General features: G+C 54.7%; 2 protein-coding genes across 2 annotated transcripts; both read left to right on the top strand.

The window, feature by feature from the left end:
- Positions 1-13,398: 13,398 nt before the first annotated feature.
- On the top strand, positions 13,399-22,618 carry SLC12A9 (solute carrier family 12 member 9). The gene is made up of 14 exons (XM_029947374.1): positions 13,399-13,510; positions 14,272-14,494; positions 14,719-14,853; positions 15,298-15,429; positions 15,831-16,139; positions 16,751-16,858; positions 16,990-17,101; positions 17,659-17,816; positions 17,981-18,063; positions 18,231-18,355; positions 18,515-18,707; positions 18,878-19,052; positions 19,269-19,415; positions 21,330-22,618. The coding sequence occupies exons 2-14, from the start codon at positions 14,314-14,316 to the stop codon at positions 22,241-22,243; spliced, it is 2,772 nt and encodes a 923-aa protein (XP_029803234.1). The 5' UTR covers positions 13,399-13,510; positions 14,272-14,313; the 3' UTR covers positions 22,244-22,618.
- Positions 22,619-22,711: 93 nt separating this feature from the next.
- TRIP6 (thyroid hormone receptor interactor 6) lies at positions 22,712-26,739 on the top strand. The gene is made up of 9 exons (XM_029947375.1): positions 22,712-23,178; positions 23,444-23,571; positions 23,655-23,780; positions 24,076-24,453; positions 24,775-24,868; positions 24,983-25,152; positions 25,804-25,982; positions 26,244-26,364; positions 26,478-26,739. The coding sequence occupies exons 1-9, from the start codon at positions 23,070-23,072 to the stop codon at positions 26,607-26,609; spliced, it is 1,437 nt and encodes a 478-aa protein (XP_029803235.1). The 5' UTR covers positions 22,712-23,069; the 3' UTR covers positions 26,610-26,739.
- The last annotated feature ends 46 nt before the right edge of the window (positions 26,740-26,785 follow it).

Raw genomic sequence — 26,785 nt, 5'->3', positions numbered from 1 at the left:
GAGGGGCGGCGGGCGCCGAGCCCGGGGACCGCCCAGACGTGCGCGGTGGCCGTGCGCCCTGACGCGGACCGCGCGTGTCGGGGCCGGGGCCCGGGGACCCCCGAGACAGGTCCGAACCCAGCACACGGCAGGCAGCAGAGAAACACACCCAGCAGCGGCACGGAGGGCCGCCCGGACGTGCGCGGAAATGTGCGGCACACACTTGAAGCCCGCTCCAACCTTATGCGGACTTTTGGATTCTGCGGCTGGATGTGCCCACTACTCCATAGTTGGCGCAGGGGACCGCATTTGGGGGAAATTTCTGAGGATGGAGGGTGGCGCATTGGGCTCCGAGGGAGCGATCCTTGCTTAGATGACCCTGGAGCGAGACCCTGAAGCGAACGTTCACACAATCACTCAACAAAAACTAGGTATGGGGACCTACTGTGCGCGCAACTTAGCGAAGTGGGGCAACTGGGTTGAGATGGGGAGGAATATTGAAAAAAAAAAAAAAGGAAGCAGGAGTAAATAAAAGGTGGGTGGGACCGAGAGAGTTAAGGGTCTGGATGGACTCCCAAATCACCATCTTCACTCTCACTGTCGCGTTCGGGAGAGATCATTGCCGCCCGCAGCCCTGACCCCTGGGGCTGGGCCGGGGCGGCTTCTGTCTTTCCAGAGGCTGTTTCCTGTCTGGCTCCTGGGGGCCCTCGGGATGGCTGGGAGGGCCCTTCCTCTCATTGCCGCCACCCCACCCCCATCCCATCAGTTAGAGGGGAGGGTCCGGGAAAGCTGGGCTCCTCCCACCAACCCCCTTATAAGTCAGGACACCTATGGATGGCGGGGGGCGGGACGCTGCAGGAGTCTGCCAGTGAATTGCTGGAAGAAAAGGGTTCAACTCAGAAATTTAAGGAAGACAGCGTCTGGAATTGCTGAGGAACCGAGAGAGTGAAGAAAGAATCCTTGATGCCCGGGAGGTTGGGGAGGGAAGCGGATGGGGGTGGGGGGACTGCCAAGCGCTTCTAACGCCCCAGAGAGGACAGCCAGGCCTGCAGTGACCTCTGGTCCCAGCGCACTTATCTTCCTCTCACAAGTGGTGCTCCCCACACCCCTGCCCTTCCTCGTCGCCCTGCCTGGGTCCTGCTCCGGGGTGGGGGGTCACGGAGGGCAGGAAACAGCCGGCTTGGCTGGAGCCAGGCAGACCAGGCCGGCGGGAATCTCCTCCTCCCTCCCTGATCCAAGCCGTAGCTCCCTTCTCTTCCTCTTACTCAGCTTCTCCTCCAGGTTAAACACCCACCTCCTAACTCAGAACACACACCTTTCCCTGTGTTTCAGTCTGCACTCAAATTCTTCCCTCCAAAACTTATCTATCTCTTCCTGGGCTCTGTGCTCAACCTCCCTATGCCCTTGATTGCCTGAATTGTCTCATTTGGTTGGGGATGCAGTTCATCCTGATGGGGTGGGGAGTGGATGTCCTGAATGGTAGAAAGAGACCCACCCAGATGCCCAGAGAAAAGAGGCAGGGGTGAGTGAGGGCTGATGAGACAGAGGGATGCAGCTCACTGCAGATTCAAATCCTGTATTTTTTTTAATAATTAAAAAAATTTTTTTTACTGTTTGTATTTATTTTAGAGAGAGAGAGAGAGACAGCATGAGCAGGGGAGGGTCAGAGAGACAGAGGGAAACACAGAATCTGAAGACAGGCTACAGGTTCTGAGCGAGCTGTCAGCACAGAGCCCGATGTGGGGCTCAAACCCACAAACAGTGAGATCATGACCTGAGCTGAAGTCGACGCTTAACCGACTGAGCCACCCAGGTGCTCCTAGAACCCTGAATTTCTGACCCCTGAGAACCAGGCCCCCTCAGCTAGAGGGAAGAGAAAAACTCAGATAAGAAAATAACCAGTTGAGGGGCCCTTGGGTGGCTCAGTCAGTTAAGTGTCTGATTGTAGCTCGGATCATGATCTCAATCTCGCAGTTTGTGGGTTCAAGGCTCTGCACATCTGGCTCCACGCTGAGAGCTTTGGAGCCTGCTTTGAATTCTGTCTCCCTCTCTCTCTTCCCCTCCCCTATTCACACTCTGTCTATCTCTCAAATATAAATAAACATTAAAGAAAAAGAAAATATCCAGGCGATCCCTTATCATAGGGTCTCAGTCCCCACCCCCCAACCTCGTCATGTAAGCCAGTTCCCAATATCTAATGTATACCAATAAAAGAATGAATAACGGAGCACCTTGCTTGCTCAGTCAGAAGAACCTGCAATTCTTGATCTCAGGTTTGTGAGTTCAAGCCCCACGTTAGGTGTAGAGACAACTCAAATAAACAAAAAATAAAAGAATGAATAAAATAAAACTGTTATTAAGCATCTGCTATGTGCCAAGCGATCACTGTGCTAGTTTGAACATTTGTAAAGCCAAGCCTCCTGGCCTTAAAAGATCTTATAATGGGGTAGGAATCCCATTATTTCCCCTTTCCTTGGAGATGGTATCTGAGCTTTTCACTCCAGTCTTCAGGAGTGTCTATCCTGTGGGTGTGAAGTCATTTCCTCCACCCTCCATTCACCCAGGACTACTTCCTAGGAAAGCTAATTCAGTATCTACTGTGTTACGTTACATAACTGAGCTGTCATGTCACTACCTGGATGGATGCCTGTCCCACAGACCCGAACAGATATCGGGCGCTCCTTTCTTCCTTCTGAGCACTTCGCTGTCCTCTCACCTCAAAATTAGGCTGTCACCCCCTGTTCCTTGCGCATGAGCATATGCTGCTATCACTCATTCCCAGGGCAGTACCTGTGTGGAGCACCCCCCCCCACAAGAGCTGGCTGGGCTTTTTAACTTTTTATAATTTTTAAGTAATCTCTATATCCAAAGTGGGGTTTGAACTTACAACCCCGAAGTCAAGAGTCGTGTGTTCTACCAACTGAGCCAGCCAGGTGCCCCGGGGTTCCTTTTTGCTACCCACACCATGACAGTTACTTGGAGCAGCGTCAGAGTTGGGATTTTTCCTATATATAATAAACAACAAATCATCTCCTTTCACCAAAAATTATAGAAATCATCACTCTTCTTCCCATATCCCAGTGCCCCTCCTCAGGTGCACCTCACCCTGTCAAGTCTAGAGTTAAGTTTCCTGGAAGCCCATGAAATTTAAGATTCTGCACCCCTCACCTGACTGGCCCCTCCCACTGTTCTGGTTAATGAGTGCCATCAATTTAAACAGTTTTTAAGGTGAATTCCAGCACAAGAATGTTTGAAATGGTCTGAAGTCTTAGGGCTCTTACACAAAGGGAATTTGGTAGAGGTTTCAACACTGCCAATAATGCATTGTAAAGTTCAGTGAGATCTTTATAAACTTTCAATAGTGAAAGAAAAAATTCAACCAGCCATAATAGAGGGAAGATGGAGACGAGATGTAGAGAAATAGAGAGTAGTATTACAGAATCATTATCATATGAAGAAGTAGCCCGAGTACACATGTAAGAAAAAGGTAGAACATGGAAGTGGTATACAGATGTGTTGGGCTATGCACTACACCTATCCTATTGTTTTTCTCGATTTGGTAATATTTATAGTATTTGTCACCTTAACTTTTGCTATAATTTCCATTTATTATTATTTTTTAAATGTTTATTTATATTTGACAGAGTGTGTGTGTGTGTGTGTGTGTGTGTGTGTGTGTGTGCGCGCGCGCGCGCGCGCGCGTGATGGGGGAAATGGAAGGGGCAGAGATAGAGACACAGAATTCAAAGCAGGCTCCCAGCTCTGAGCTGTCAGCACAGAGCCCATTGTGGGGCTCGAACCCATGAGTGGTGAAATCATGACCTGAGCCGAAGTCAGAGCTTAACCAACAGAGCCACCCGGGCACTCCTGTGATTTCTACATTTAAATAAACATTAGCGGGCGCCTGGGTGGCTCAGTCGGTTAAGCCTCCGGCTTCGGCTCAGGTCAAATCTCACATTCGTGGGTTAGAGCCCGGCGTCAGGCTCTGTGCTGACAGCTAGCTCAGAGCCTGGAGCCTGCTTCCGGTTCTGTGTCTCCTTCTCTCTCTGGCCCTCCCCCTCTCATGCTCTGTCTCTGTCTGTATCAAAAATAAATAAAACATTTAAAAATAAATAAATAAATAAATAAACATTAGCTTTTATACTTAATTTCATCTTCCTAATTTTATTTTCTTAAGGTGGATTCCCCATGTTACATAAACTTCAGGACTCACAAAACCTGAATCCACTCCTTGTCTGACCACCACACATCTTCCCAAACTCATGGGAATTTCATGGTATATTAAATTGTAATAGACACAAGTGTAAAAGATTTTATAAATTTATTAGTGATTGTACTTTCATTGTTTCCTAAAAGCAGGTACAGGGGCGCCTGGGTGGCTCAGTCGGTTGAGCGTCCGGCCCATCGTATGTACTCAGTAAATGTGTGTTAACTACTTCTTATTCCTTTATGGACTAGTCATCCTTTAATTCACTTAGCAATTATTACTATTTAAAGTTTATTTATTTGTTATGAGATAGCAAGTATGTGCGCAAGGGAGGGGCTGACAGAGGGGGAAAGAATCCCAAGCAGGCTCCGGAGCCCGACTTGGGGCTGTAAGAGTTGCCATGGGAAGGCGACTGAGCGGCCACTTCGCTGTGGAGAGCTGCGAACACTGACAACCCCCACTTGCAAACCTGGGATGACCCAAGCCATTTGAAAAGCACCAGCGGCCATTTTATTGCGGGTCAGATAACAGATCCAAGCGCCACCAGGACTGACGACCCCCACTCTCAATCTGGACGGTCTCAAACTGTAATGCCTCACCATGGAATTCCAGCATCCCCCTCCCCACCGAAGCGAACAGCCAATTGAATCCTGCCACCGTCCAAAGATGACCCTCCGTGGCTATCGGCGCACCTGAGCTCAAACCCGGAACTTCTGCACCCATAAAAGACCTTGCTCTCCCATATCAGGTGCGACTTCCCTGACTCCCTGCTCCAGAGTCACGGAACCTCACCCGGGAATTGCAGATCCCAATAAAGGCCCTCTTGGCTCCATAAGGTGGTCTCTTTGTCCTCCCATCTCTGCCTCCATCTATTAAACCTTACAGAGGCTTGATCCATGATCCATGAGATCATGATCTGAGCTGAAACCAAGAGTCAATTGCTTAACTGACTGAACCGCCCAGGCACCCCTCAGCAATTATTTATTGTTCTTTTGCTATGGACTAGCCTGGGGACACAAAGTCATCCTTGACACCAGGGGAAGAAATAACCATGAAACTTCAACAGAACTCAGGAGGCTGTGTAAGGCGCATAAGTGGGTGGCATACAGAGGGTCCTATGTGATCACAGGGGGAGCACCCCTAATCCAACCAGCAGGTTCAAGGTGAGCTTTCTGCAGATGCTGTCTGAATGAGTCCTAGAGGAGATTGGTGGGAAAGGTTGCTTTAAAGGCGGAAAGAGGGGGCCGGTGCCTGGGTTGCTCAGTCAGTTGAGCGTCTGACCTCAGTTCTGGTCATGATCTCACTGTGGGTTCAGGCCCTGCACTGGGGCTCTGTGCTGACAGTGGTGTGGAGCCTGCTTCGAATCCTCTCTCTTTGTCCTTCCCCTCCCCCTCAAAAATAAATAAACATTTTTCAAAAAGGCAGAAGGAAGAGCAAATATAAGAGTGAGGACAGGGGCGCCTGGGTGGCTCAGTCGGTTAAGCCTCTGGCTTCGACTCAGGTCAGATCTCATGTTTGTGGGTTCAAGCCCCACGTCAGGCTCTGCGCAGACAGCTAGCTCAGAGCCTGGAGCCTGCTTCAGATTCTGTGTCTCCATCTTTCTCTGCCCCTCCCCATCTCATGCTCTGTCTCTTTCTGTATCAAAAATAAATAAAACATTTAAAAAAATTAAAAAAAAAAAAAAAGAGTGAGGACATAGTGAATTGGTCCCTGTGCTGTTCAGGACACCAGGACACCAGGGTGTGGATTGCCAGAACAGTGATAGTGGATGAACTGGAGACGCAAGCAAAGGCCAGCCTGTCATCACAGGACATTCCTGGAGCGCAGGTTTGTCCTGAACACCTGGGGAACCACTGAAGGGTTTGAGACAAAGAAGCAACTCCATTGGATTTGCATAGAAAGACCCCACTTGTCCAACTTTGGAGAGTAGATTGAAAGTGATCAAGACCGAAGGCAGAAAAACCACATGTACTTCTCCAAAAGACAGTGAGGGCTTGAAAGGACAGAAGTGTGTGCTCTCACATGCTAGAGCAGGTAGGTCTTGGAGCTTGGCTATGGGAGTGAGGGAGACTGAAATCAAGCAGGATTCAAGTTTCAGACCTGGGCAGTGAGGTAGGAGCTAGGGGACTGGGAGCCACAAGGGAGGAAGCTGTGAGCAGGCTGAACTTGAGGTTCCTGTGTACCATCCAGACGGCAGGTCCAGCAGTCAACCACAGGGGCGACCAGGGGCAGCTTTTTAAAAAAATGTTTATTTATTTTTTGAGAGAGAGTGTGCGCGTGCGTGAGTTGGGGAGAGGGAGACAGAGAGGGAGACACAAAAGCTGAAACAGGGTCTGGGCTCTGAGCTGTCAGCACAGAACCTGATGCTAGGCTAAAATCTACAGACCGTGGCATCATGACCTGAGCGGTAGTCGGAGGCCCAACCACTGAGCGGCCCAGGCATCAGGGGCAGCTTTTTGGCAGGAGATACAGGTTCAGGAGTTACTGGCAAATGATGGTGATGGAGGCTGTGCCCAGTGGGAGGGGGATTGGAAGAGACTGTAAATTGGGAAGGCTCAGGAAAGCCTTACACTTCACAATTTATTTGTAAAAGCAAACATTATCATATTTAATTCATCATAAGAACTTTGTTACGTAGGATGGGTGTTATTCTGACACCCGCTTTATTTATTTTTTCCTTTATTTTTTAACGTTTATTTTGAGAAAGAGAGAGAGCACAAGCAGGAGAGGGACAGAGAGAGAGGAGAGAGAGAGAATCCCAAGTAGGCTATGCACGGTCAGTGCAGAGGCCGTAAGTGGGGCTCAAACTCACAAATGAGATTATGACCTGAGCGGAAACCAAGATTTGGACGCTTAACCAACTAAGCCACCCAGGGTGCTCCTTCTGACATCCACTTTAAAGATGAGATGGGCTCAGTTTAAGTGAGCCGTCCAGGGCACTTGGCCAGTAGGCCAGTAGTCCGCAGGTTGGCTGATTCCACTGTGGCACTCAGCATACAGGCTGGCCTCCCAGCCCCACCCCCAACGACCTGAAGGACACCGAATGTCCTTTTCCTCCTCCTCACAGCCAGGCCAGCCAGAGGGCATTTTCTTTCCTTTGCCTTGCCCCCTATGTGTTGTGTAGCCCCTCGCCTGAAAGGGTGTGATTAACATTAACTAGAGCTTTGCCCACCCAGTCTCTGATCTTGGCATTGGAGGTAGAAGGGACCCTGAGCCCTGATGGAATTGCAGGGAACTCAAACAGCTCACCGCAGAAGCCAAGGCTACCAGAGGGAAAAAAAAAATGGTGAGAAGGGAGGGGAAGGAGCTGAAGACTAGAGCTAGAAGGGAGAGGTGGAGAAGGAGTGGTAGTAGGGCAGGAGACCTATCGAGAGGTTCATTGTCCCAGCTGGGAAGTCTTTTGTTTCCTCTCTTCCCTTGGCAGTCTGACAGGATATGAGGCCAAGCCCCCCTCCATGCCAGTATCCCCCCCACCCACTGGACGTGGCCCTTCCCTTACCATTGTATCCCTGACAGGAATGGGGGCAGGGGCATTGGCTCTAGGAGTGAATGTAAATGGCTGAGGGGCTTGACTACTAGGGTCCAGAAGGGACAAGAAGACCCCTGCGAGCTGGTTCATGGAGCTTAGCCAAAAAAGCTTTGTGCCTGGGGAGGAGCAGGAAGCCAGACCCGGGTGGGGCCAGCACAGAGGGTAGCAGGTCTGGCCAAGGGGAGGTAGGTTGGGCCCCAGAGGAGATGACGCAGGGCTTCAGGCCTTTCCCAGCGCCCCCTCCGTTCCAGCCTGTGGGCCTGACAGCTCACCTGAACCGCAGTGTCCCCCCACCCCCTCCATTCCGAAAAGTTGACATCAATCCCGCCAGGGCAGTTGCGATCTGGCAGAGCCGAGGAAACTCAGGTGTCCTACCTGGGCCCTCCACAGCCGCTTTGCTGGATTCCCTCCCTCCTCGGGATCCAGGAGTCCCGCCTCCCACTCTGGTCCTCCAGGAATCCTGGAATTTCATCCCTCCCCTCTGCTCCCTCCTGGACCATTTTGCTCCATCAGCTGTTCCTGCAGGAAGGGCGCCCGCTCAGCCTCGCCTCTCTTCCCGAGCCTTTTGTTTGCTGGGTCTGCAGGAAATTGCAGGGGCGGTGGCCTAGGGCTCATCTGCCCCTGGGGCCTGGGCGAAGGAGGGGGGGGGGGGTCCGGATTCACGAGACTTAATCCTGAGGAGTTCAAGGAACGCTTGGGGGAGGGGAGGGAGTGTGGAATCCCCAGAGACTTCGCATTTAGGGCCTGAACTCTGAGTAGGGCACCTGCGGACTGGATTGGACTGGACGTCCTTGTCCCCGAGAGGCAGTTTGAGTGTGTTCGGGGGCGCCCAGAACTAGAGACTAGACTGACACTCTGAGGTCACTTAATAGGTTGACGGAGGAGCTAGCACCAGGGGCGAAAAACCTAGATACTGAATCCCATAACCTCGTCCTACACGCCTCGGAAGGCAGCGATCCCAAGCCGTCGGGAAGCAGCAGTCAGGTGACACCAAGCGTCTCCGAGAATGAGCTAATTCCTTTCTTCTTAAAAAAAAAAAAAAAGGTGGGAGTAAGGGGGACCAGCACGTAGCCCCCGAATTCGCGCCTTCCCAGGACGCAACCGCAGACTTAGGTGAGGCGTGGACGCTCTAGCGGGCCGGCGCCCTCTCGTTGGTTGCCCTCTCAGTGAGGCCACCCTGGGCGCAGCCATCTTCCCTCCCCAGCAGGCGGGTGCGCCCCGTGCAGTCACGTGAGGAGCAGGGTCCCCGATCCGGGCCCGGGACTGTCTAGCAGTCTTCCAAAGTGGCGGAGTCACAGCAGCAAAGAAAACAAAAGGTCCTGTTTCGCGGAGCTTGACTTGCTATTGGGACTAGGCAGTCAGTAAACAAGATAAACATGTACATGACGCCTATTAGACGGTGTTAGGCCAATGGAGAAAAAAAATAGAAAGGGGGATGGGATGAAGGGTGTGGTCCAATTTAAATGGGATTGGTGGAGGAGATTTCAAGAAGACGTCAAAATTTGCTACAGGGGTGTCGCCACAGGGTGGCCGTGTAATATGTAGACCACTCTGGCTCACTTGGAGCTAAGGGAACATTGTTAACATTTTACACTAAGGCAATGGACATAACCTTTGTAGTGGGACTGTAGCTGATGAATCATGAGGTAAGTATGTTATCCTAATTATTAAGACTTTTGTCTTTTACAATGAGAAAAATAGCAAACTTTGGAGAGTTTTTTTTTTTTTTAAAGTTTATTTTGAGACAGAATCAGAAGCAGGCTTTGAGCCACCAGCGCAGAGCCCCGTGCGGGACTTGAACTCACAAATTGTGAGATTATGACCTGCGCCCAAACTAGGAGTGGAAGGTTTAACTGACTGAGCCACCTAGGTGTCCTTATGGGAGAGTTTTGAAAGAGAAGCATCACGAACTGATTCTTGCTTTAATAGTATCCTTAAAAAAGAATTATTTTTAAGTAATTTCTACACCCAAAGTGAGACTCAGACTTACAACCCTGAGATCAAGAGTTGCGCACTCTACTGCCTGAGCTTCCCAGGCGTCCCTTATCATCATCCGTCTAACTGCTCTGTTGAGAACAGACTGCAGGGACCAAGGCAGAAGCAGGAAACCAAGTAGGGGGCCACTGCCATAATGCAGGTTGACATGATTATGGCTTGGAGTAGGGTGATAACATGTGGTTGGACACTGGTAATATTTTAAGAGTAGGGGCAAAAGGAATTGCTGATGGGTTGGATGTGGGGTGTGAGAGAGGGCATGACCCCAGGGTTTTTTTTTTTTTTTTACCTAAGCAAATGAAAAGGTGGGAAGACCATAACAGAAGTAGGTTGTGGGAGGAAGTTTAGGCATTTGATTTTGGATATACAGAGTTTGAGCTGCCTGTTTGAAGTCCAAGCGGAGATGTTAGTGTGTTGTTGGACGTACAGTGTGAAGCTCAGATCTGGGCTGGAGATACACCCTTGGGACACCATCACAGAGATGGTGTTTAAGACTTTGAGACTGATAGAGATCACTGCGGGGGGTGAGTGTAAATGGTGAAAAGAAATCTGAGGACTGAGTTCCCGGTCCTTGGTGGAGCCTCCAGTCCACAGTGCCTTGTGGCAGTGCCTCCAACATCTAGAAGTGCTCCAGAGTGAAGATAAGAGAGGAGGAAGCCTAGGAGACTGAGCAGGAGGAAATGCGTGAGTGTGGTCTCCTAGAAGAGGAAAGTGGTGGAGAAGATAGTAATCAAGTACAGACATACCACAGAGATAGTACACGTTTGGTTCCAAACCACTGCAGTTTAAGTGAGTATCACAAGGCACGCTTAGTGGATTTAAAAAGAAATGTGAGGATGGGTGGCTTAGTAGGTTGGGCGTGCGACTTCGGCTCAGGTCAGGATCTCTCAGTTTGTGGGTTCGAGCCCCACGTTGCGCTCTGTGCTGACAGCTCAGAGCCTGGAGCTGCTTCAGATTCTGTGTTTCCCTCTCTCTGCCCCTCCCCTGCTCATGCTCGTCTCAAAAATAAATAAATATTAAACAAACAAACAAATGAAAGAAATGTGAGGGTTGAGTGCCAGACTTTGGGTCAGGTCATGATCTCATGGCTTGTGAGTTCAAGTCCCGCATCAGGCTCTGCTGTCAGTGCAGAGCTTACTTTGGATCCTCTGTCCCCCTCTCTCTGCCCCTCCCCTGCTCTCTCTCTCTCTCTCTCTCAAAAATAAACATTAAAAAAAAAAGAAATGTGAGGAGGGATTGGAAACAGCTAGTATAGACAACTTGTTAAAGGAGTTTTGCTATAAAGAACAACAAAGAAATGGAGCAATAATGGGGGAATGCAGTGCATATTCAAGAAAAAATTTTTTTGTCCTTTTTAAGACAAGTCAAGGGAAAAAAACATATTTGCATGCCTGTGGGAATGATCCAATGAAAAGAGAAAACAAGATGATGAAATGGGATGCAGAGGCGGGTTGACCTTATCTGGGAGCATGATCAGTTCATCACTAGTGACAGGAAGAGGGCACAGCAGAGTGTGGCGGTGGCCTAGGAGCTTTTAGTCCCTTGGTGGGTTCTGTCTTCTCAAGGAATTGGGAAATGAGATGGTGAGCTGAGACAGCCATGCAGGAGGCACAGAGGGAAGAACAGAGGGGTGAAGGATGTAAGTCATCTAGGAGAGAGTGAACGGACTAGAGTAAATCTCGTCTGAATGCTGGGCAGCATGAGGGCTACACTTGAGGTTCGTGGTCATGAACTTGAGATGAGATCCCACAGTTGGCTGTTTTCCTCAGCTATATTCAGCGGCTTGCCAGGCACAGGGGAGGTGGGGAGTTACGGTTACCAGGCTGTGGTTAAAAGAGAGAGGGACAAGGGAGTACTTTTCACTGACCATGAACTTTAAGCTGGATAAGAAGTAAGGGGGGACAGTGGAAAGAGGGAAGGATCAGCAGATTGGAGTCCAGTGAGGTAGAGGATTGTTGGGGTCAAGACATGACGAAGACTCTTTCTTGAGCAAACTTCAGTCAGGCTTCTCTGTGCCCTCTTGAGACCTGGCCTCCATCTTGGCCCCTATCCTTGCTGGGCCTGCCTAGCCCAGTTTAGGGAGAATTTTCCCACTCCTGATATCTGATCACCCTGGCCTGCCTTCAGCAAGAATCCTGTCTGTTTAACTAGAATCCCCACTATGCTCTTTGTAGTTTCCCATCACTGACTCCCTCATTCTGCCTGTTGGCTATAAATGCCCAGCTGCCTTTGCTGCAGGGCCCCGTCTCTCCCCTATTGTGACAGTCCTGACACCTATTGGAATGGTCCTGAATAAAGTCTTCTGTACCATTTTAACAAGTGTCAGAGTATTATTATTATTTTTTTCCTTAGTAGGCATACCAGAAAAGGTGAATGGAAAGAGGGAGGACCTGCAGTTATTTACTGGCAAGGGCAAAGTCTGGGCATAGCCATTGGGTATCTGTGCAGATCTGTGTTCAAGCAACTGCCACGCCGGGCCATTGGAAGTCTCATCAATATGGATATTGAAAAAATATTGCGACAGGATGGTGTCGGAGAGATCCACAAGCCAAACTCTGTTGTGGTTAGCAGCGGTGACCACTGAAGATGCCACACTTCAGTTGCTCTTGACACCTCTCCCTGGCAAAGCCAGATTTGGGCTCCTTTGAGCCCGTTCCTCTCCTAGGGAAATGTTGCAGATAATTTACAGCCAAAGGCCAGTCGCAGTGAAAGCACCGTTCATTTCCTGGGGCTCAAATGCAGCCACAAAGGACTATGTCAAAGTTAGGAAGTGGTTACGAAAGCTCTCCCAGCTTCAGTTTCCCTAAGAAGTACCTATCTCACAGAGTGCTTATGCATATGCAATGTAGCACGGTGTGCAAATAACTTACTGAACGTTTCGGCATTATTTTCGTGTACTGGTTAGTTCAACCTCATGCAGGCAGGGTTCTATTTAATCCCCGTTTTATAGATGAGGAAACGTTACCAGGCTGTGTTACTGTTGATGGTACCTGGAAAGAGTGAGGAGGGGAGGGGTCCCATCTCCGGGAGGTTCACAAGTCATCTCAGTTAGAGGGGACGACACCGTGCAGGGAGGCTGGAAAGCGGCAGGAGGACCTGGCGGACCAACGGTGGCCGGCGCAGCGAGGGCTCTCCCGGACCAGCGGCCGATGGCTCCCTCTGATGGCGGACGCGGAGAGCGCAGCCGGGTGGGACGGACCTGGCATGAGGGGCGGGTCTCCGCGGGGGAGAGGGCTGAGGCGGGCATCCAGAGACATTCCAGGCATTCGACAGGCTGGAGGAATAGGAGCCGGAAGGCGCCGAGCGACGCGGCCCCGCGTTCTCGGCGACACACCTGGGCCAGGTGTCACGTCCCTGCCCACCTGCAGCTGCCTTCTGCCATCGCCGCACGCCCCTTTCCGTGGTGGCGCCCCCGGGCGTGTCCGAGAGCTCGGAGTGGGCTCCCGCCCGCACGAAGGGCGCCTGTTTGCACCGGGGTGATGGGCGCGAGAGGGGCCGTGGCCTACACCTTGCCGGAGACGCATCCCTGAGGGGCGACGCAGGACAGTGTCCCGCACCCACGAGGAGCCGGAGCTCCGCCGGCCCCCGGAGCCCCAGGGGGAGGGGCTTCCCCGGGCGCGCCCACGGGGCGGGGCGGGGCGCGGGGACCAATGGGGCGCGCGGCCGGAGGGGGGGGCGGGCTCCGGGCCTGGCATCCCGGTAGCTGCAGCTGGCTTTTCCGGCACCCGAGCCCCCTCGGCCCGTAGCCGACCCCTCCGGCTTTCGGGGATCGACCCCGGGCGGCTGCGTCCTCCCGGCGGGTAAGTGAGCGCTCTGCCGCACTCGGGCTGTGGGGATGCGCATGGCTCGGGAGCAGCGGATCTCGGCCCCCTCCAACCGACCCCGGGAGAAAGTGGGCAGGAACCGGTGTCGGGGGCGGGGATGAAGACCCACCTTGTGTTGCTGGCCTGTGTCTTTGTTTTTGGTAGTCGAGGGGTGTGTTTGAGTTGGTCGAGTTTGGAGGGCGCCTCGTGTGGGTGGAGGAATCTGGTGAGGCTGAGGGGAAAGGACCTGGTTTGAAATGGGTTGAGGGAGAGGATTTATGGAGGGAGGGTCTTTGGGAGATTTGGAAATTTCTCCTTCCCTGGGTGAGGTGATTGTTTGGAGGAGTTAGGATGGGGACAGCTCAGGACTCCGGATGAGGGGGTGAGGAGGGTTTCCTGCCCGTAGCTCACTTCCCTTTTGGGGGATTTGTTTCCTCTTGTACTGTTAGTTGAAAAGGGTAAGTATCTTTGCCTCTTCCCAGAGCCATTGCCATCCCTAGTCTCTGGGATATGGGGGAAGGGGAGGCCCCCAGGAGCTGGGAGGGGACCTGGTACCCAAAGGCTGAGGATGTGGAGTCTGCCATTGTCTGGGGAAGTGGTAAGGACCAGTCTGCTCCCCGGGAACTTTGAGTTGCTGGGGAGTGTGTGTGTGTGTGTGTGTGTGTGTGTGTGTGTGTTTCTTTCCAGGTGTTTGGTTAGAGGTGTTTTTGAGGGGTTCTGTGGAGCTGCTTTCCATTAAGTGACACTGTCTTTTGCAGGCCTCATAACCCATTTGTGGCTTCTTCCACCTGCTCTCTGCCATGGCCAGCGAGAATTCTCCTCTCCTGGCCTACCGGCTCCTGGGAGATGAGGGGGTTGCCTTCTCTGCCAATGGGGCCGGAGGTCCTGGAGGGGCATCTGCACGGAAACTCTCCACCTTCCTGGGTGTGGTGGTGCCCACGGTCCTGTCCATGTTCAGTATAGTTGTCTTTTTGAGGATTGGTAAGTGGGGTGGTGGGGCTTGCTCTGGGGTGCAGGGGTGTGTGGGAGGGATGGGACTGGGAAGAGCTTGGGGAAGGGTCCTGGGAGAAGTAGGTGGATGAAGGGCTTGGGGAGAGGGCTCCCTGTGGCCCTGTGTTGAGCTCTACCCTGGAGGTAACTGATGACCAGCGTGGTGTGGGGATGCGTGAGCCATCCTGTGACCTGCTTTGCCACTCCTATCCCAGGGTTCGTGGTGGGCCATGCTGGGCTGCTGCAGGCTTTGGCCATGCTCCTGGTTGCCTACTTCATCCTGGCGCTCACCGTCCTCTCTGTCTGTGCCATCGCCACCAACGGAGCTGTGCGGGGGGGTGGAGCCTACTGTATCCTCCAACGTTGAGGGACTGGGGTCTGGGCTCCTCTGTCTTGTAGGGAGGAGTTGGGGCAAGGGCAGGGTGGGAGGGAGGCAAGTTCTAATGAGTGTTCAGCAGATGAGCTGAAATGGGGAGGGTGACCAACATGGCCTTCACATGTATCTTACTGCTACTCTCCAGTCCACCAGGTGTCTCCCCAGCTCCTGTGGTTCTTCCAACAGTCTTGTCAATTAGGTAGTTCATTTTCCAGATGGGAAAACTGGAACTCGAGAGTATTAGTGACTCACTGCAAAGCCACATGGCTGGGTGTGACCGAGCTGGACAGCTTGATACTGGGGACAATCCCAGTGTGTGCAGGGAGACAGGCTGCAGGGTGCTTTGTGCCCTGGCCCTTCCTCCTGCTCCATTTCACTTTCTTTTCCCTTAACACTCACCCTCTGCTTCCACTTTCAGTCATGATCAGCCGGACGCTGGGGCCTGAGGTCGGGGGCAGCATCGGCCTCATGTTCTACCTGGCTAACGTCTGTGGCTGTGCTGTCTCCCTGCTGGGGCTGGTGGAGGCCGTGCTCGATGTCTTCGGGGCTGGTCTGTGTGCCAGGCAGCTCTGCGGGTTTGCAGGGTCTGGGATTCTGGGATCACCAGGGAAAGAGGCCTCTCTAGAAGAGGGGCAAAGTGGTCCATTAGCTTGGCTTTCTTGAGCTCCTACCATGTTCCCAGCCTTAGACATCTGAGAGATTGTACTGGCCCACAGGCAGCTTACCATCTAGTTTGGGAAGCCAGGCTAATGCCCCTAAATTCAACAGAGAAAGATTGGTGGTATCTACTAGGGAGGAGTAGGATGCTGGGGTACAGTTGAGTAGAGAGGTAGGAAAGATAGTGTCTGAGGACAGTTGGGCCAAAGAGAGAGTCTGTTCCTGCTTTGGTTCATGGGTGGGATCCCTTCTGGGAGGATCTGGTCTTCTAACTCTGTTCCTTCCTCTTTGTAGAGTCTGCGAAATCCAATGGGCTTCATGTCCTGCCCCAGGGCTATGGCTGGAGCCTGCTCTATGGCTCCCTGCTCCTGGGCCTTGTGGGTGGGGTCTGCACACTGGGGGCTGGCCTCTATGCCCGAGCCTCCTTCCTCACGTTCCTGCTGGTCTCTGGATCCCTGGCCTTGGTGCTGGTCAGCTTTGTGGCTGTGGGGCCCAGGAGCATCCCCTTGACCCCACGGCCTGGCCCCAATGGCTCTTCCCTGCCGCCCCAGGTCGGCCACTTCACTGGCTTCAACAGCAGCACCTTGAAGGCCAACTTGGGTGGTGAGCTGTGTACAGGGGCGACAGGGTTTTCAGGGCAAGGAGCAAGAATCGGGGGGGAGCTGGGCCCTTGGAAGCCTTTGGATGACAACAGATGTCAGAGAGAATCAGGGGGAGGAGCGCAGATCTCAGAACAGTGCAGATTATTCAAGATCTGTCTAGTGTGCTTGGCCCAGTGGGGCACAAGAGTGACCACGAGACAGTTCTGCTTTAAAGGAACTTTTTTTAGTTGGAGAGATAAAACGTACATTCAGGAAACAATTAAACAGCATAATAGGATCAACAGTGGTTTAAATAGATGAGAATCAGGAGAAGAGTTGGGAGGAGAGCTGAGGGCGAGCAAGGATTGCTGGGAGGTGGCCCGAGGTGTGTTGGGGAATTCAGGTAGGAGCAAGAGAGGTGTCTCAGGGGACTACAAGGATGAAGGCGTGGAGGGAGGAGTGAGGAGAGCAGGGAGAATGATGAGGCCAACTGAGCCAGGGCCTGTGATGGGTCAGGGCTGTGGTCTTAGAGTGGGCCATTTGTGACACGTGAAGAGAGGGTGGTGGGGCCAACATGCCTGGGTCCCTGTGAGGGGTACTGATGCCCTCCCCTCCCTGGAAACCATCTCCCAGCTGGCTACGCCAAGGACTATACCACGGGGGCCATGATGAACTTCGCCAGCGTCTTTGCTGTCCTTTTTAACGGCTGCACGGGCATTATGGCGGGAGCCAACATGTCAGGTGAGAGTCCCTGCCTGCCCACCCTGGGAGTGTGGGGCTGCCACCCTGTTCCCTGGTGGGGGCGCTGAGGGCTCAGGAATGTGGGAGATGGTGGAGGGCTGATGTCTCCCCTTCTGCCTCTCTCCCTCCAGGAGAGCTGAAGGACCCCAGCCGGGCCATTCCCTTGGGCACCATTGTTGCCGTCGCCTACACCTTCTTCATCTATGCCCTGCTTTTCTTCCTCTCCAGTTTCACCTGTGACAGGTGCCTGGGGAGGGGGCTGGCCTGGCCCTTGAGGGGGTGGAGTGGGGCAGTGGAACACGGTTACCACCTCTGCATCACCAAGGGGAGCACAGGCTGGTGGGGCGGGTCAGGATGCAGGGAAAACGGAGACCGTTTCTCCCTCTGGGGGAGAGAAGAAGCCACCGCCACTGATGGGACAGCTGGCTAAATGGTGTAGCCAGCCTACAGCCAGAGTTTGCTGGGTCCCTGCAACTGTTGTGAGCACTTGGTTTTGGGGGGTGGGGGATGGCTTTCTAGTCAATTCATATTTCCATAAATATTTGGTTTCTTGTGCATACACTGTTGGGAATATCCACCATGTGACTCAATCCAAAGCAGCCCAACAATAAACCAGTAAATACCATGTCTTTCCCCTCTGGGCACACATGATGTATTACAGTGACCTTTGAGTCTGGGTCGATTGAGAATATCGAGGAACACCCATTTCTTGACTTCATGTAGAGTCAGAGCGCTTTGCTCATGGAGGCCCTAGGATGGATGCACCGGCGTCATCTGCGTCCTCCTTTCCCTCCCGCCAGGACCCTGCTACAGGAGGACTACGGGTTCTTTCGCGCCATTAGCCTGTGGCCCCCACTGGTGCTGATCGGTATCTATGCCACATCGCTCTCGGCCTCCATGAGCTCCCTTATTGGGGCCTCCCGCATCCTCCACGCTCTGGCTCAGGATGACCTCTTCGGTGCGCCGGCCCCTGCTCCTTGCCCGGCTCTGAGCACCCCTTCCCGTGTCTGTCTCGGTCTCCACTTGGCCCCGGGCTGATGTGTCTGCCCCCTTCCCGTGTCTGTCTCGGTCTCCACTTGGCCCCGGGCTGATGTGTCTGCCGTGTCATTTCTGTTTGCACAGGAGTGATCTTGGCACCGGCCAAGGTGGTGTCCCGAACAGGGAACCCCTGGGGGGCTGTGCTCTATTCTTGGGGCCTAGTGCAGGTAAGCCTTCCTTTCAGGCTGTCCTTTCCCTTCCCCTCAGCCCCTCCTGGTTCTGTTCCCAGGACCAGGAGGGGCCTGGGCTTGGGCTGGGAGAGGAAACGAAAAGGCAGGATGCATTGGCAGATGGTGGGGATGCGGGCAGGCCCAGCCTCTCGGTCCTTGTCTAGCTGGTGCTCTTGGCTGGGAAGCTGAACACGCTGGCCGCCGTGGTCACTGTCTTCTACTTGGTGGCCTATGCTGCGGTGGACCTGTCCTGTCTGAGCCTGGAGTGGGCCTCGGCCCCTAACTTCCGGTGAGTGGAGAAGTGTCTCAGACACCAGGAGGGAGGCGTGGGGAAGGGCTCAGACACCAGGAGGGAGGTGTGGGGAAGGGCTCAGTCCAGCGGGCCGAGGTTGGAGATGGAGGGCAATGGCAGGCCCTGAGTGCCCTTCCTTCTCTCCCCCACCCCCAGCCCCACTTTCAACCTGTTCTCCTGGCACACCTGCTTACTGGGGGTGGCCTCCTGTCTGCTCATGATGTTCCTCATCAGCCCCGGGGCCGCTGGTGGCTCGCTGCTTCTCATGGGCCTTCTTTCCGCCCTGCTTACGGCTCGAGGAGGCCCCAGCAGCTGGGGCTACGTCAGCCAGGCCTTGCTTTTCCACCAGGTTGGGGGACTCGGAGGAGGGTGGGGAAGGGAGGAGGGAGTCTGGGATCCCCACCCCACTCCAAGTAGGCCTCCTTCTTCGGTGCCCGGAATCAGAGTCCTTGTCTGAGAGGTGGTGAGTGGGGCTGCCCTCCTGAGTCCTTCCTCTCCAAACCTCACCCCTGGTCCCAGGTGCGTAAATACCTGCTCCGGCTGGACGTCCGGAAGGACCACGTGAAGTTCTGGCGGCCCCAGCTGCTGCTCCTGGTGGGGAACCCCCGGGGCGCCCTGCCTCTGCTGCGGTTGGCCAACCAGCTCAAGAAGGGGGGCCTCTATGTCCTGGGCCACGTCACCTTGGGAGACCTTGGTGAGTGGCCCTCCATTCCCTCCCCAGCCTCCTTCTCCCTCACATCTCAGACATTCTTCATGTTCTTTGGGTCTAGAGGCCTCATGCTTCTTCCCAGACGATCCTTCCAACCAGCCCAAGCCCTGCCCAGGCCTTTTGCTTTGGCCCATTTGGGATTTGGATTCGAGGAGAAGGTGCATGGGTTTGGCCCACATCTGTTGCCTCCCTTCTCCGCAGACTGCCTGCCGTCGGATCCTGTGCAGCCCCAGTATGGGGCATGGCTGAGCCTGGTGGACAGAGCCCAAGTGAAGGCCTTTGTAGACCTCACCCTCTCACCCTCTGTGCGCCAGGGGGCTCAGCATCTGCTGCGGATCTCTGGCCTTGGTGAGCTCCTCCCTGGGTCCCCTTGGCCCCCTCTGTGGCCCCTTTTAATCTCTGCTACTGTCCCCCAGGGAGTAAACCACAGACTGCAGACTCATAGTCTAGGGCAGATAAGACACAGGGCTCAACTCAAAGATACCAGACCGTGTGTGAGAAGGAGATGCTTAAGGACTGGAGATGGGTGCCGCTGACATTTCTTCTTTTCTGACCTAAAAGTTGGGATGCGAGCTCTGAAGAGCATGCTGTGTTTCTGGGGACAGTGGGAGAATTACTTGAGGCAAGGGGGCTGCTCTGTCAAATCTAGGGCAGATGGTTTCTAATCATCCCACCTCAAGACTTTGTGTGCTGATGTGGCTGGTGACAAGATGGTATCTCAGCTGGGCCTTAGAAGGGAGACAGAGAAGGAAGGGCTGGTGTGACATGGGCTCCGGAGACCGCAGAGGATGCAGAGGGGGTGTGGGGCTGATGTGGAAGATTCCCTGCTTTGTTACTCTGCCTTAGCGCCAAGGCCTCCGGCCTTACACCCCGGCTTCCTCCAAATCTGTGCTGAGCTGCCACCTTCTTTCTCAGTCCTGGGTGGTGTCAGTCCCCTCTCTGGGCGCATGCTCCCTTCTCTGTTTCGATCTGGCTAAAGTTCAAGTGTTGGACGATACCCCTGTTCCATGTAAATCAGAACATTGGACATTGCTGAGGGGGTGACTAGTTTAATTTGCCAGATTGGCTGGAGTTCACACCTGCAGAGGCGTTTGGGGGTTGTTGGCAAGCATTATGACACAGTCCCTGGAGCATCTGAGAGCCTGGTCTCTCCTCAGCCCCACGTTTTGTGGGCAAACCTGTGCCAGGAGACCGCTACTTTCTTCGAAATTTATCCTGAGGAAAGTGATTCCAACGAAGGGGAAGGATTTCCTCTAAATAGTTAAGTCCTCCTGCCATCCAGAACTTGATTTACTGGTGGATTTTGAGGAACCGTTTATTTCATGAGAAAAAGCCTTCGACAAGATCTCAGCAGGTTTCTGTAAACTTAGCCCTGATGAAGGGGGGTGGGGGAGGATTATCCAATTTCGAGTTGGTACAAAAATGGAAAAACCAGGAGCTGTCAGCAGGGACCTGGGGCATTTGCTTCACACAAGGGCTCAGAGGCTCAGAGGGTAGGTTCTGCTGCTGGGTACGTACCTGCGGACCCCGGTATCTACCCATTGTGAGCCTTGGGGCAAGGGACATCACTGCTCTGTGCCTCAGGCTGCTTACCTGTGAAAGGGATGAGTAAATGGTCCCTACCTCCTAGTGTTGCTTCATGGGTAAAAGTGCTTTGAACAGGCCCTGGCCCTTGGTTGGCTTGCAGATGTAGCTGTTTCTTCTCCCGGGATCTTTATTTGGACTTGCTACTGTTTGGAGCTTTGCTGTAGTGGTAGAAACCGATCAGGCTTGTTCTCATTGCCCAGCAGAGCCAGGGGTGCTGTTTCCCTGGGAATGGAGTCCACAAGCTTGACTACCGAGTACCTAGGGGGGGTCTGGTCTGCTCAGTAGACTCAGACTCTCATCTCCCATCATGAAAAATGTGATAGAAGCCTCCACTCCGAGCTTCTAGTGTGCTGCTAGAAGCTCAGAGTGGAGGCATCCTATTGCTGTAGACCGGAAGTGCTCAGGTAGAAGAATCCTAAGGCGAACTTTGCCCATTTAGGTCGGGGAGATTAGTCATGTAGGTGCAATAAATAAACGCATGCAAGAGTATTTGGGAAAACGAAGTCATTATGCAAACGTGCATAATGTTGCCCGGAGAGCCAAGAGTGCAGTGAAGCCATGCCTGACGGCTGACGTGTGGTGTTGTTGGCGTATATGAGTGGGTGCGTGTTAGCGTGGTGTAAACTCAGTGTGATTTCTGTCGGTTCCTTCCCATCTCCTCCTCTCTGCCCCCAGGTGGCATGAAGCCCAACACGTTGGTCCTGGGTTTCTACGATGATGCTGTACCCCAGGACCATTTCCTGACAGACCCGGCTTTCTCCGAGGCTGCTGATGGCACCCAGGAAGGCGGGTCTCCAGCCCTGAGCACCCTGTTCCCTCCGCCCCGGGCTCCTGGGAGCCCCCGGGCTCTCAGTCCCCAGGACTATGTGGCTACGGTGGCAGACGCCCTCAAGATGAACAAGAATGTAGTTCTGGCCCGGGCCTGTGGGGCACTGCCCCCTGAGCGCCTGAGCCGGGGTTCCGGGGGCACCTCTCAGCCACATCACGTGGATGTGTGGCCCCTCAACCTGCTGCGGCCCCGAGGTGGACCCGGCTATGTGGACGTGTGCGGCCTTTTCCTGCTGCAGATGGCAACCATCTTGGGCATGGTGCCTGCTTGGCACAGTGCCCGGCTCCGGATCTTCTTGTGCCTGGGGCCTCGAGAGGCCCCCGGCGCGGCCGAGGGGCGGCTGCGGGCCCTGCTGAGCCAGCTGAGGATCAGGGCTGAAGTGCAGGAAGTGGTGTGGGGCGAGGGTGCTGGGGCTGCAGAGCCTGAGGAGGAGGAGGAAGGGGACTTTGTGAATGGCAGGCGGGGAGATGCTGAGGCAGAGGCCCTGGCAGGCAGTGCCAACGCCCTGGTTCGGGCCCAGCAAGGGCGCAGCAGAGGAGGAGGGCCGGGTGGGCCTGAGGGTGGGCCTGAGGGTGGGTCTGAGGGTGGGGATGGCGAGGGTGGGCCTGCCACGGCCCTCACTTTCCTGTACCTGCCTCGGCCACCAGCTGATCCTGCCCGCTACACTCGCTACCTGGCGCTGCTGGAGATTCTGACCCGAGATCTGGGCCCCACGCTGCTCATTCATGGCGTCACCCCAGTTACTTGCACTGATCTCTGATGCCCAGGTCCCGAGGCAGAGTGCGCAGGTCCAGTGACCCAACTTGATTAGTGGATGTGAAGGGAAAGAGGAGCCTTCCCACTGGGTCCACATGTGGGGTGTGGAGCTCAGGGGAAGTATTAGGGGATCCTGGGCTGGGGTATCCCGTCCCTGGGAGAGGGGCTTCAGTGTCCCCACCACGCTGGGGAAGGAAGCCAGCAGTCCTCCCCACTGGCCTCCCTTCCTTCACCGGTGCCTTGATGGAGGCTGGGTCTCTGCTTGGACTCTAGGCTACCTCAGTTTCCCCTCGCCCAACAGATTCGCAGACTCCTGAGGTTGTGATGTTTTTGTTTTATTTTTCTAACCGCTGAACGTGAATAAAAGACCAAAACACTATGGGCTGGCCGAGTACTGCTGGGGGGGGGGCGGGTGTGGTAGGTGGGACGGGAAGAGGGAGAGATCTGTATGGGGGAGTGTGGGAAAGAGCAGCGCTGGAGCGTCCCAGCAGCGAGGTGGCCACGTGCAGGACTTGGGGCGCCAGCCTGGGGGCTCTGGTAGAAACGGAGGCCGCCGTGGAAAGCCCTCCCAGCTCGGCAGGAGGGGGCTGACTGGGGGAGGGACGGCGGTTTAGGGCCTAGGGGGCCACGTGACCCTCCCCCAGGAATGCGGTGACGTCACCGGGGGCGTGGCTGTCCCCAAAATTGGGGAGGAAGGGGAAAAAAAAAAAGCCTGAAAAAGTTTTCTTTCCTGGAGTCCCAAACGAGGTGTGGGACGGCAGAAGGGATCAAGAGCAGAGGCTTGGGACTACACGGGGCCAATCGCTGTCTGGAGCCCCCTGTTCCAGGTCATGTCGGGGCCCACCTGGCTCCCCCCAAAGCAGCTGGAGGCTGCCAGAGCCCCTCAGGGGAGAGCGCTCCCCCGAGGCGCCCTGGGGCCCCCGCCAGCCCCTGGAGCAGGTAAGGCAGCCCCAGTGCCTCCGAGGAGGCCACTGGTCATTCCGAGCTCACCTCTGCTTCCTGCCTCCTGACTGTCCCTGCCAGCGCTTCCCTGAAGCCCTTCCGGCTTCCTGCTTTTCCTGCTCCTCCTGTTCCCTTCTTGGCCTCCAGGTGCGGGTGGGTGGGGGGGCAAGGGGAGAAGAGGGACCCTAGAGGGCAGCCTCCAGAAGTGTCACCCTCCTCTGCTTCCCCATCCCCACCGTGGCTCTCTCTTCCCTTACCTCAGCGCTTCAGCCTCACCCCAGGGTCAACTTTTGCCCCCTGCCATCTGAGCAGTGTTACCAGGCCCCCGGGGGACCGGATGATCGGGGGCTGGCCTGGGTGGGGTGCCATGGAGCACCCCAGCGCTCACAGGTGAGAAACTGGAATTGGGGGGTGGGGGGACAGTGTGTGGGGGCAGGTAATTTGAATTATCCCTACTTTTGCTTCATTCCCAGGGGCTCCCTCAAGACAGGGGGGCCTTGCGCCCAGGAAGTCTGGATGCTGAGATAGATTCGCTGACCAGCATGCTGGCTGAGCTGGATGGAGGTCGTGGTCATGCCCCACGGCGGTCAGACCGGCAGGTGACCCCCTGGCCTGTCCCTGTTCCTCCCCTGCTCCTTGTCTCCTGCCCTCCTCCCCGCTCCCTAGTCTGACTCCTCTAGATTCTCAGTCTAGCCCACTCCCCTCCCCCTCTGTGTGAGTGATACACATAGGGGCGCAGAAGGAGCTGGGCCACCGGAACCTACTAGGTTGTCCGCCTCTTGAGGGTGAGCCCTTGTCAAAGCCCAGTGGTTACCTTGGGGTCACACAATTGGGGCCTTCCACAGGCGTGTTCCTTGCAACGGGTTCGTTCACTCCCAGTCTGTTTCTCCCCAGGCTTATGAGCCCTCTCAGCCCCATGCCTACCGCACGGGCTCAGGCTCCGGGAAGCTGAATGGAGGGGGTATTCCGATTCCTCCCCAGCAGCTCTCCACGTCCCCCTATGGGGGTCCCACTCCGGCCTCCTATGCAACAGCCAGCACCCCTGCCGGCCCTGCCTTCCCTGTGCAAGTAAAGGTGGCACAACCAGTGAGAGGCTGCGGCCCCCCGAGGCGGGGGGCCTCTCAGGCCTCCGGAGCCCTCCCAGGCCCCCACTTTCCTCTCCCAGGCCGAGGTCAAGTCTGGGGGGCTGGCTATAGGAGCCACCGTGAGCCAGGGCCAGGTGGTAAAGAGGAGGCTGCAGGAGGAGGAAGAGGAGGCGGGTACGGACCCCAGGTAAATCCCGGGTACTGGGATTTGGGGTCCTTGCAGACAGCTGGTTACTGACTGGGTGGACAGGGGTGGTGTATAATGTCCTGGTTGTCAGAGGCCTGCGGTGTTGCACCTCTGGGTCCCCAGGGATGGGGTGCTGGTCCAGAAATATAATGGGGGAGGGGGGTGGGCTAGGGCTATTCACTGGCGCCTGGAGGTGTGCCCCTAGGCCCTAGGCTGAGACCTCAGATGAGCCTTCTGGGTGGAACTGCCTGGTCACCTTCAGGAAGTTTGACAACACAGGGAGTTAGAGGTAGGGCTGAACCCCTGATTCCCTCCTCTCAGGTCCCCCTAAGCCAGCCTCCTGAGGAGGAGCTTGAGAGGCTGACCAAGAAGCTGGTGCATGACATGAACCACCCTCCCAGTGGGGAGTACTTTGGTGAGCTGACCTGAGGTGGGAAGGAGGCTGGGGGTAAGGGGCTGGAGAGTCAGAGGGCCAGAGAATCCACCTTCCTCTTGGGTGCTGATTGACCCTGTCCTTCCCTGTCCCCAGGGCGGTGTGGCGGCTGCGGAGAAGATGTGGTTGGGGATGGGGCTGGGGTTGTGGCCCTGGATCGTGTCTTTCATGTTGGCTGCTTTGTGTGTTCTACGTGCCGGGCCCAGCTTCGGGGCCAACATTTCTATGCCGTGGAGAGGAGGGCGTACTGTGAGAGCTGCTATGTGGTGAGTAGGTGGGCCGGGGGTGTCAGCAGCCGGAGGCAGGGGGCTTCCACCTAAGATGGGGACTACATGCCAAGGAGGAACCAAGCTCAAAGCTGGGGGGGGGGGGCCACTAAACTGACACATAAGGGAGGAATTAACAAAAGTCGATAAATACTGGCTGCTGGAGGGAAAGGACAAGGGTCCCTTACAGATGTGAGACATTTATTTTAGAGTTAAGGGAACATAATAAAAAATTTTTTTTTTAATGTTTACTTACTTGGGGGGGGGAGGGGAGGAGCCGAGAGAGGGAAGAGAGGGACACAGAATCTGAAGCAGGCTCCAGGCTCTGAGCTGTCAACACAGAGCCTGATGCGGGGCTCACACTCATAAACCTGGAGATTATGACCTGAGCCAAAGTCGAATGCTTAACTGACTGAGCTGCCCAGGAGCCCCAAGGAAATGGATTAAATCCTTCTGCCCGTGGAGCAGCTATTACTACTGAAGGAAACTGAAGCTGAGACTAAATCACTTACCCAGGAGGCTGCTGTGCTAGGACTTCTAGTCAGATCTGTTCAAGGCCATTTTTCGATGAATCCCTTGCAGGGGGGCTACACAGATGGGTGGGCCAGCAGGCCTCTCCAGCCCCAAACTTCCCACCTTCCTTCGTAATAGGCCACCCTGGAGAAGTGCTCCACATGTTCCCAACCCATCCTGGATCGGATCCTACGGGCGATGGGGAAGGCCTACCACCCTAGCTGCTTCACCTGTGTGGTGTGCCACCGTGGCCTCGATGGCATCCCTTTCACGGTGGACGCCACCAGCCAGATCCACTGCATTGAGGACTTCCACAGGTCAGGCTGGGTCTCCCACCTTTGTCTCAGGACGTCTGGCCCTCCCCATCTTCTCCATTTCTCCTTGATGCCTCAGCACCGGTTTCCCATCCCTGGCCTGGTCTCTTTCTTGTTAACATCGCTCTCTTTTCTAAGATCCAAGACCACACCCCTGGTCTCTCCTGTTCCCTCACATATCCCACCTTCTCTGAGCTCCATGGTTAGTCCCTTCCAACCCTGGGGCTTGACATTGACAGTCTCCTTGGTTCCCTCCCACCTCAGGAAATTTGCCCCACGATGCTCAGTGTGTGGTGGGGCCATCATGCCTGAGCCAGGTCAGGAGGAGACTGTACGCATTGTTGCTCTGGACCGCAGTTTTCACGTTGGCTGTTACAAGTGCGAGGTCAGGAGGCCTGGGCAAGGGGAAGGCGGGTGGTTCTTGGGGTCTGGGGTGCAGGGTATGGTAGAACCCAGGGATCCAGGCCTGAAAGAAAGCTGTTGCTTCTGCCTCAACAGGAGTGTGGGCTGCTGCTCTCTTCCGAGGGTGAGTGTCAGGGCTGTTACCCGCTGGATGGACACATCTTGTGCAAGGCCTGCAGTGCCTGGCGCATCCAGGAGCTCTCCGCCACCGTCACCACTGACTGCTGAGTCTCCCCAGAAGCACCTGTTGCGTTCTCCCACCCTCCCTGACATCTACCTTTACAACCTTGTCACCAAATGCTGTCTCCTCTTCCTCCAGTCATAAAATAACAATACCTCAAGAGTTTACAAAACCCTTTGAAGTGTGTTGTCTCATCTGATTCTCACAGCAGCCTAACACATGC

The sequence above is a fragment of the Suricata suricatta genome, chromosome 8, assembly GCF_006229205.1.
Source record: "Suricata suricatta isolate VVHF042 chromosome 8, meerkat_22Aug2017_6uvM2_HiC, whole genome shotgun sequence".
In the NCBI taxonomy this organism is placed as follows: domain Eukaryota; kingdom Metazoa; phylum Chordata; class Mammalia; order Carnivora; family Herpestidae; genus Suricata; species Suricata suricatta.
Note: the sequence above shows the minus strand (reverse complement) of the source record. Positions and strands in the feature narration are given on the sequence as shown.

Coding starts and splice junctions, on each gene's coding strand:
- SLC12A9 (XM_029947374.1), top strand. CDS start 14,314: ATGGCCAGCGAGAATTCTCCTCTCCTGGCCTACCGGCTCCTGGGAGAT. Junction 16,859..16,989: donor GGCGGGAGCCAACATGTCAG/GTGAGAGTCCCT, acceptor CTCTCCCTCCAG/GAGAGCTGAAGGACCCCAGC. Junction 18,064..18,230: donor ATTCTTGGGGCCTAGTGCAG/GTAAGCCTTCCT, acceptor GTCCTTGTCTAG/CTGGTGCTCTTGGCTGGGAA.
- TRIP6 (XM_029947375.1), top strand. CDS start 23,070: ATGTCGGGGCCCACCTGGCTCCCCCCAAAGCAGCTGGAGGCTGCCAGA. Junction 23,179..23,443: donor CCCGCCAGCCCCTGGAGCAG/GTAAGGCAGCCC, acceptor CCCTTACCTCAG/CGCTTCAGCCTCACCCCAGG. Junction 25,153..25,803: donor ACTGTGAGAGCTGCTATGTG/GTGAGTAGGTGG, acceptor CCTTCGTAATAG/GCCACCCTGGAGAAGTGCTC.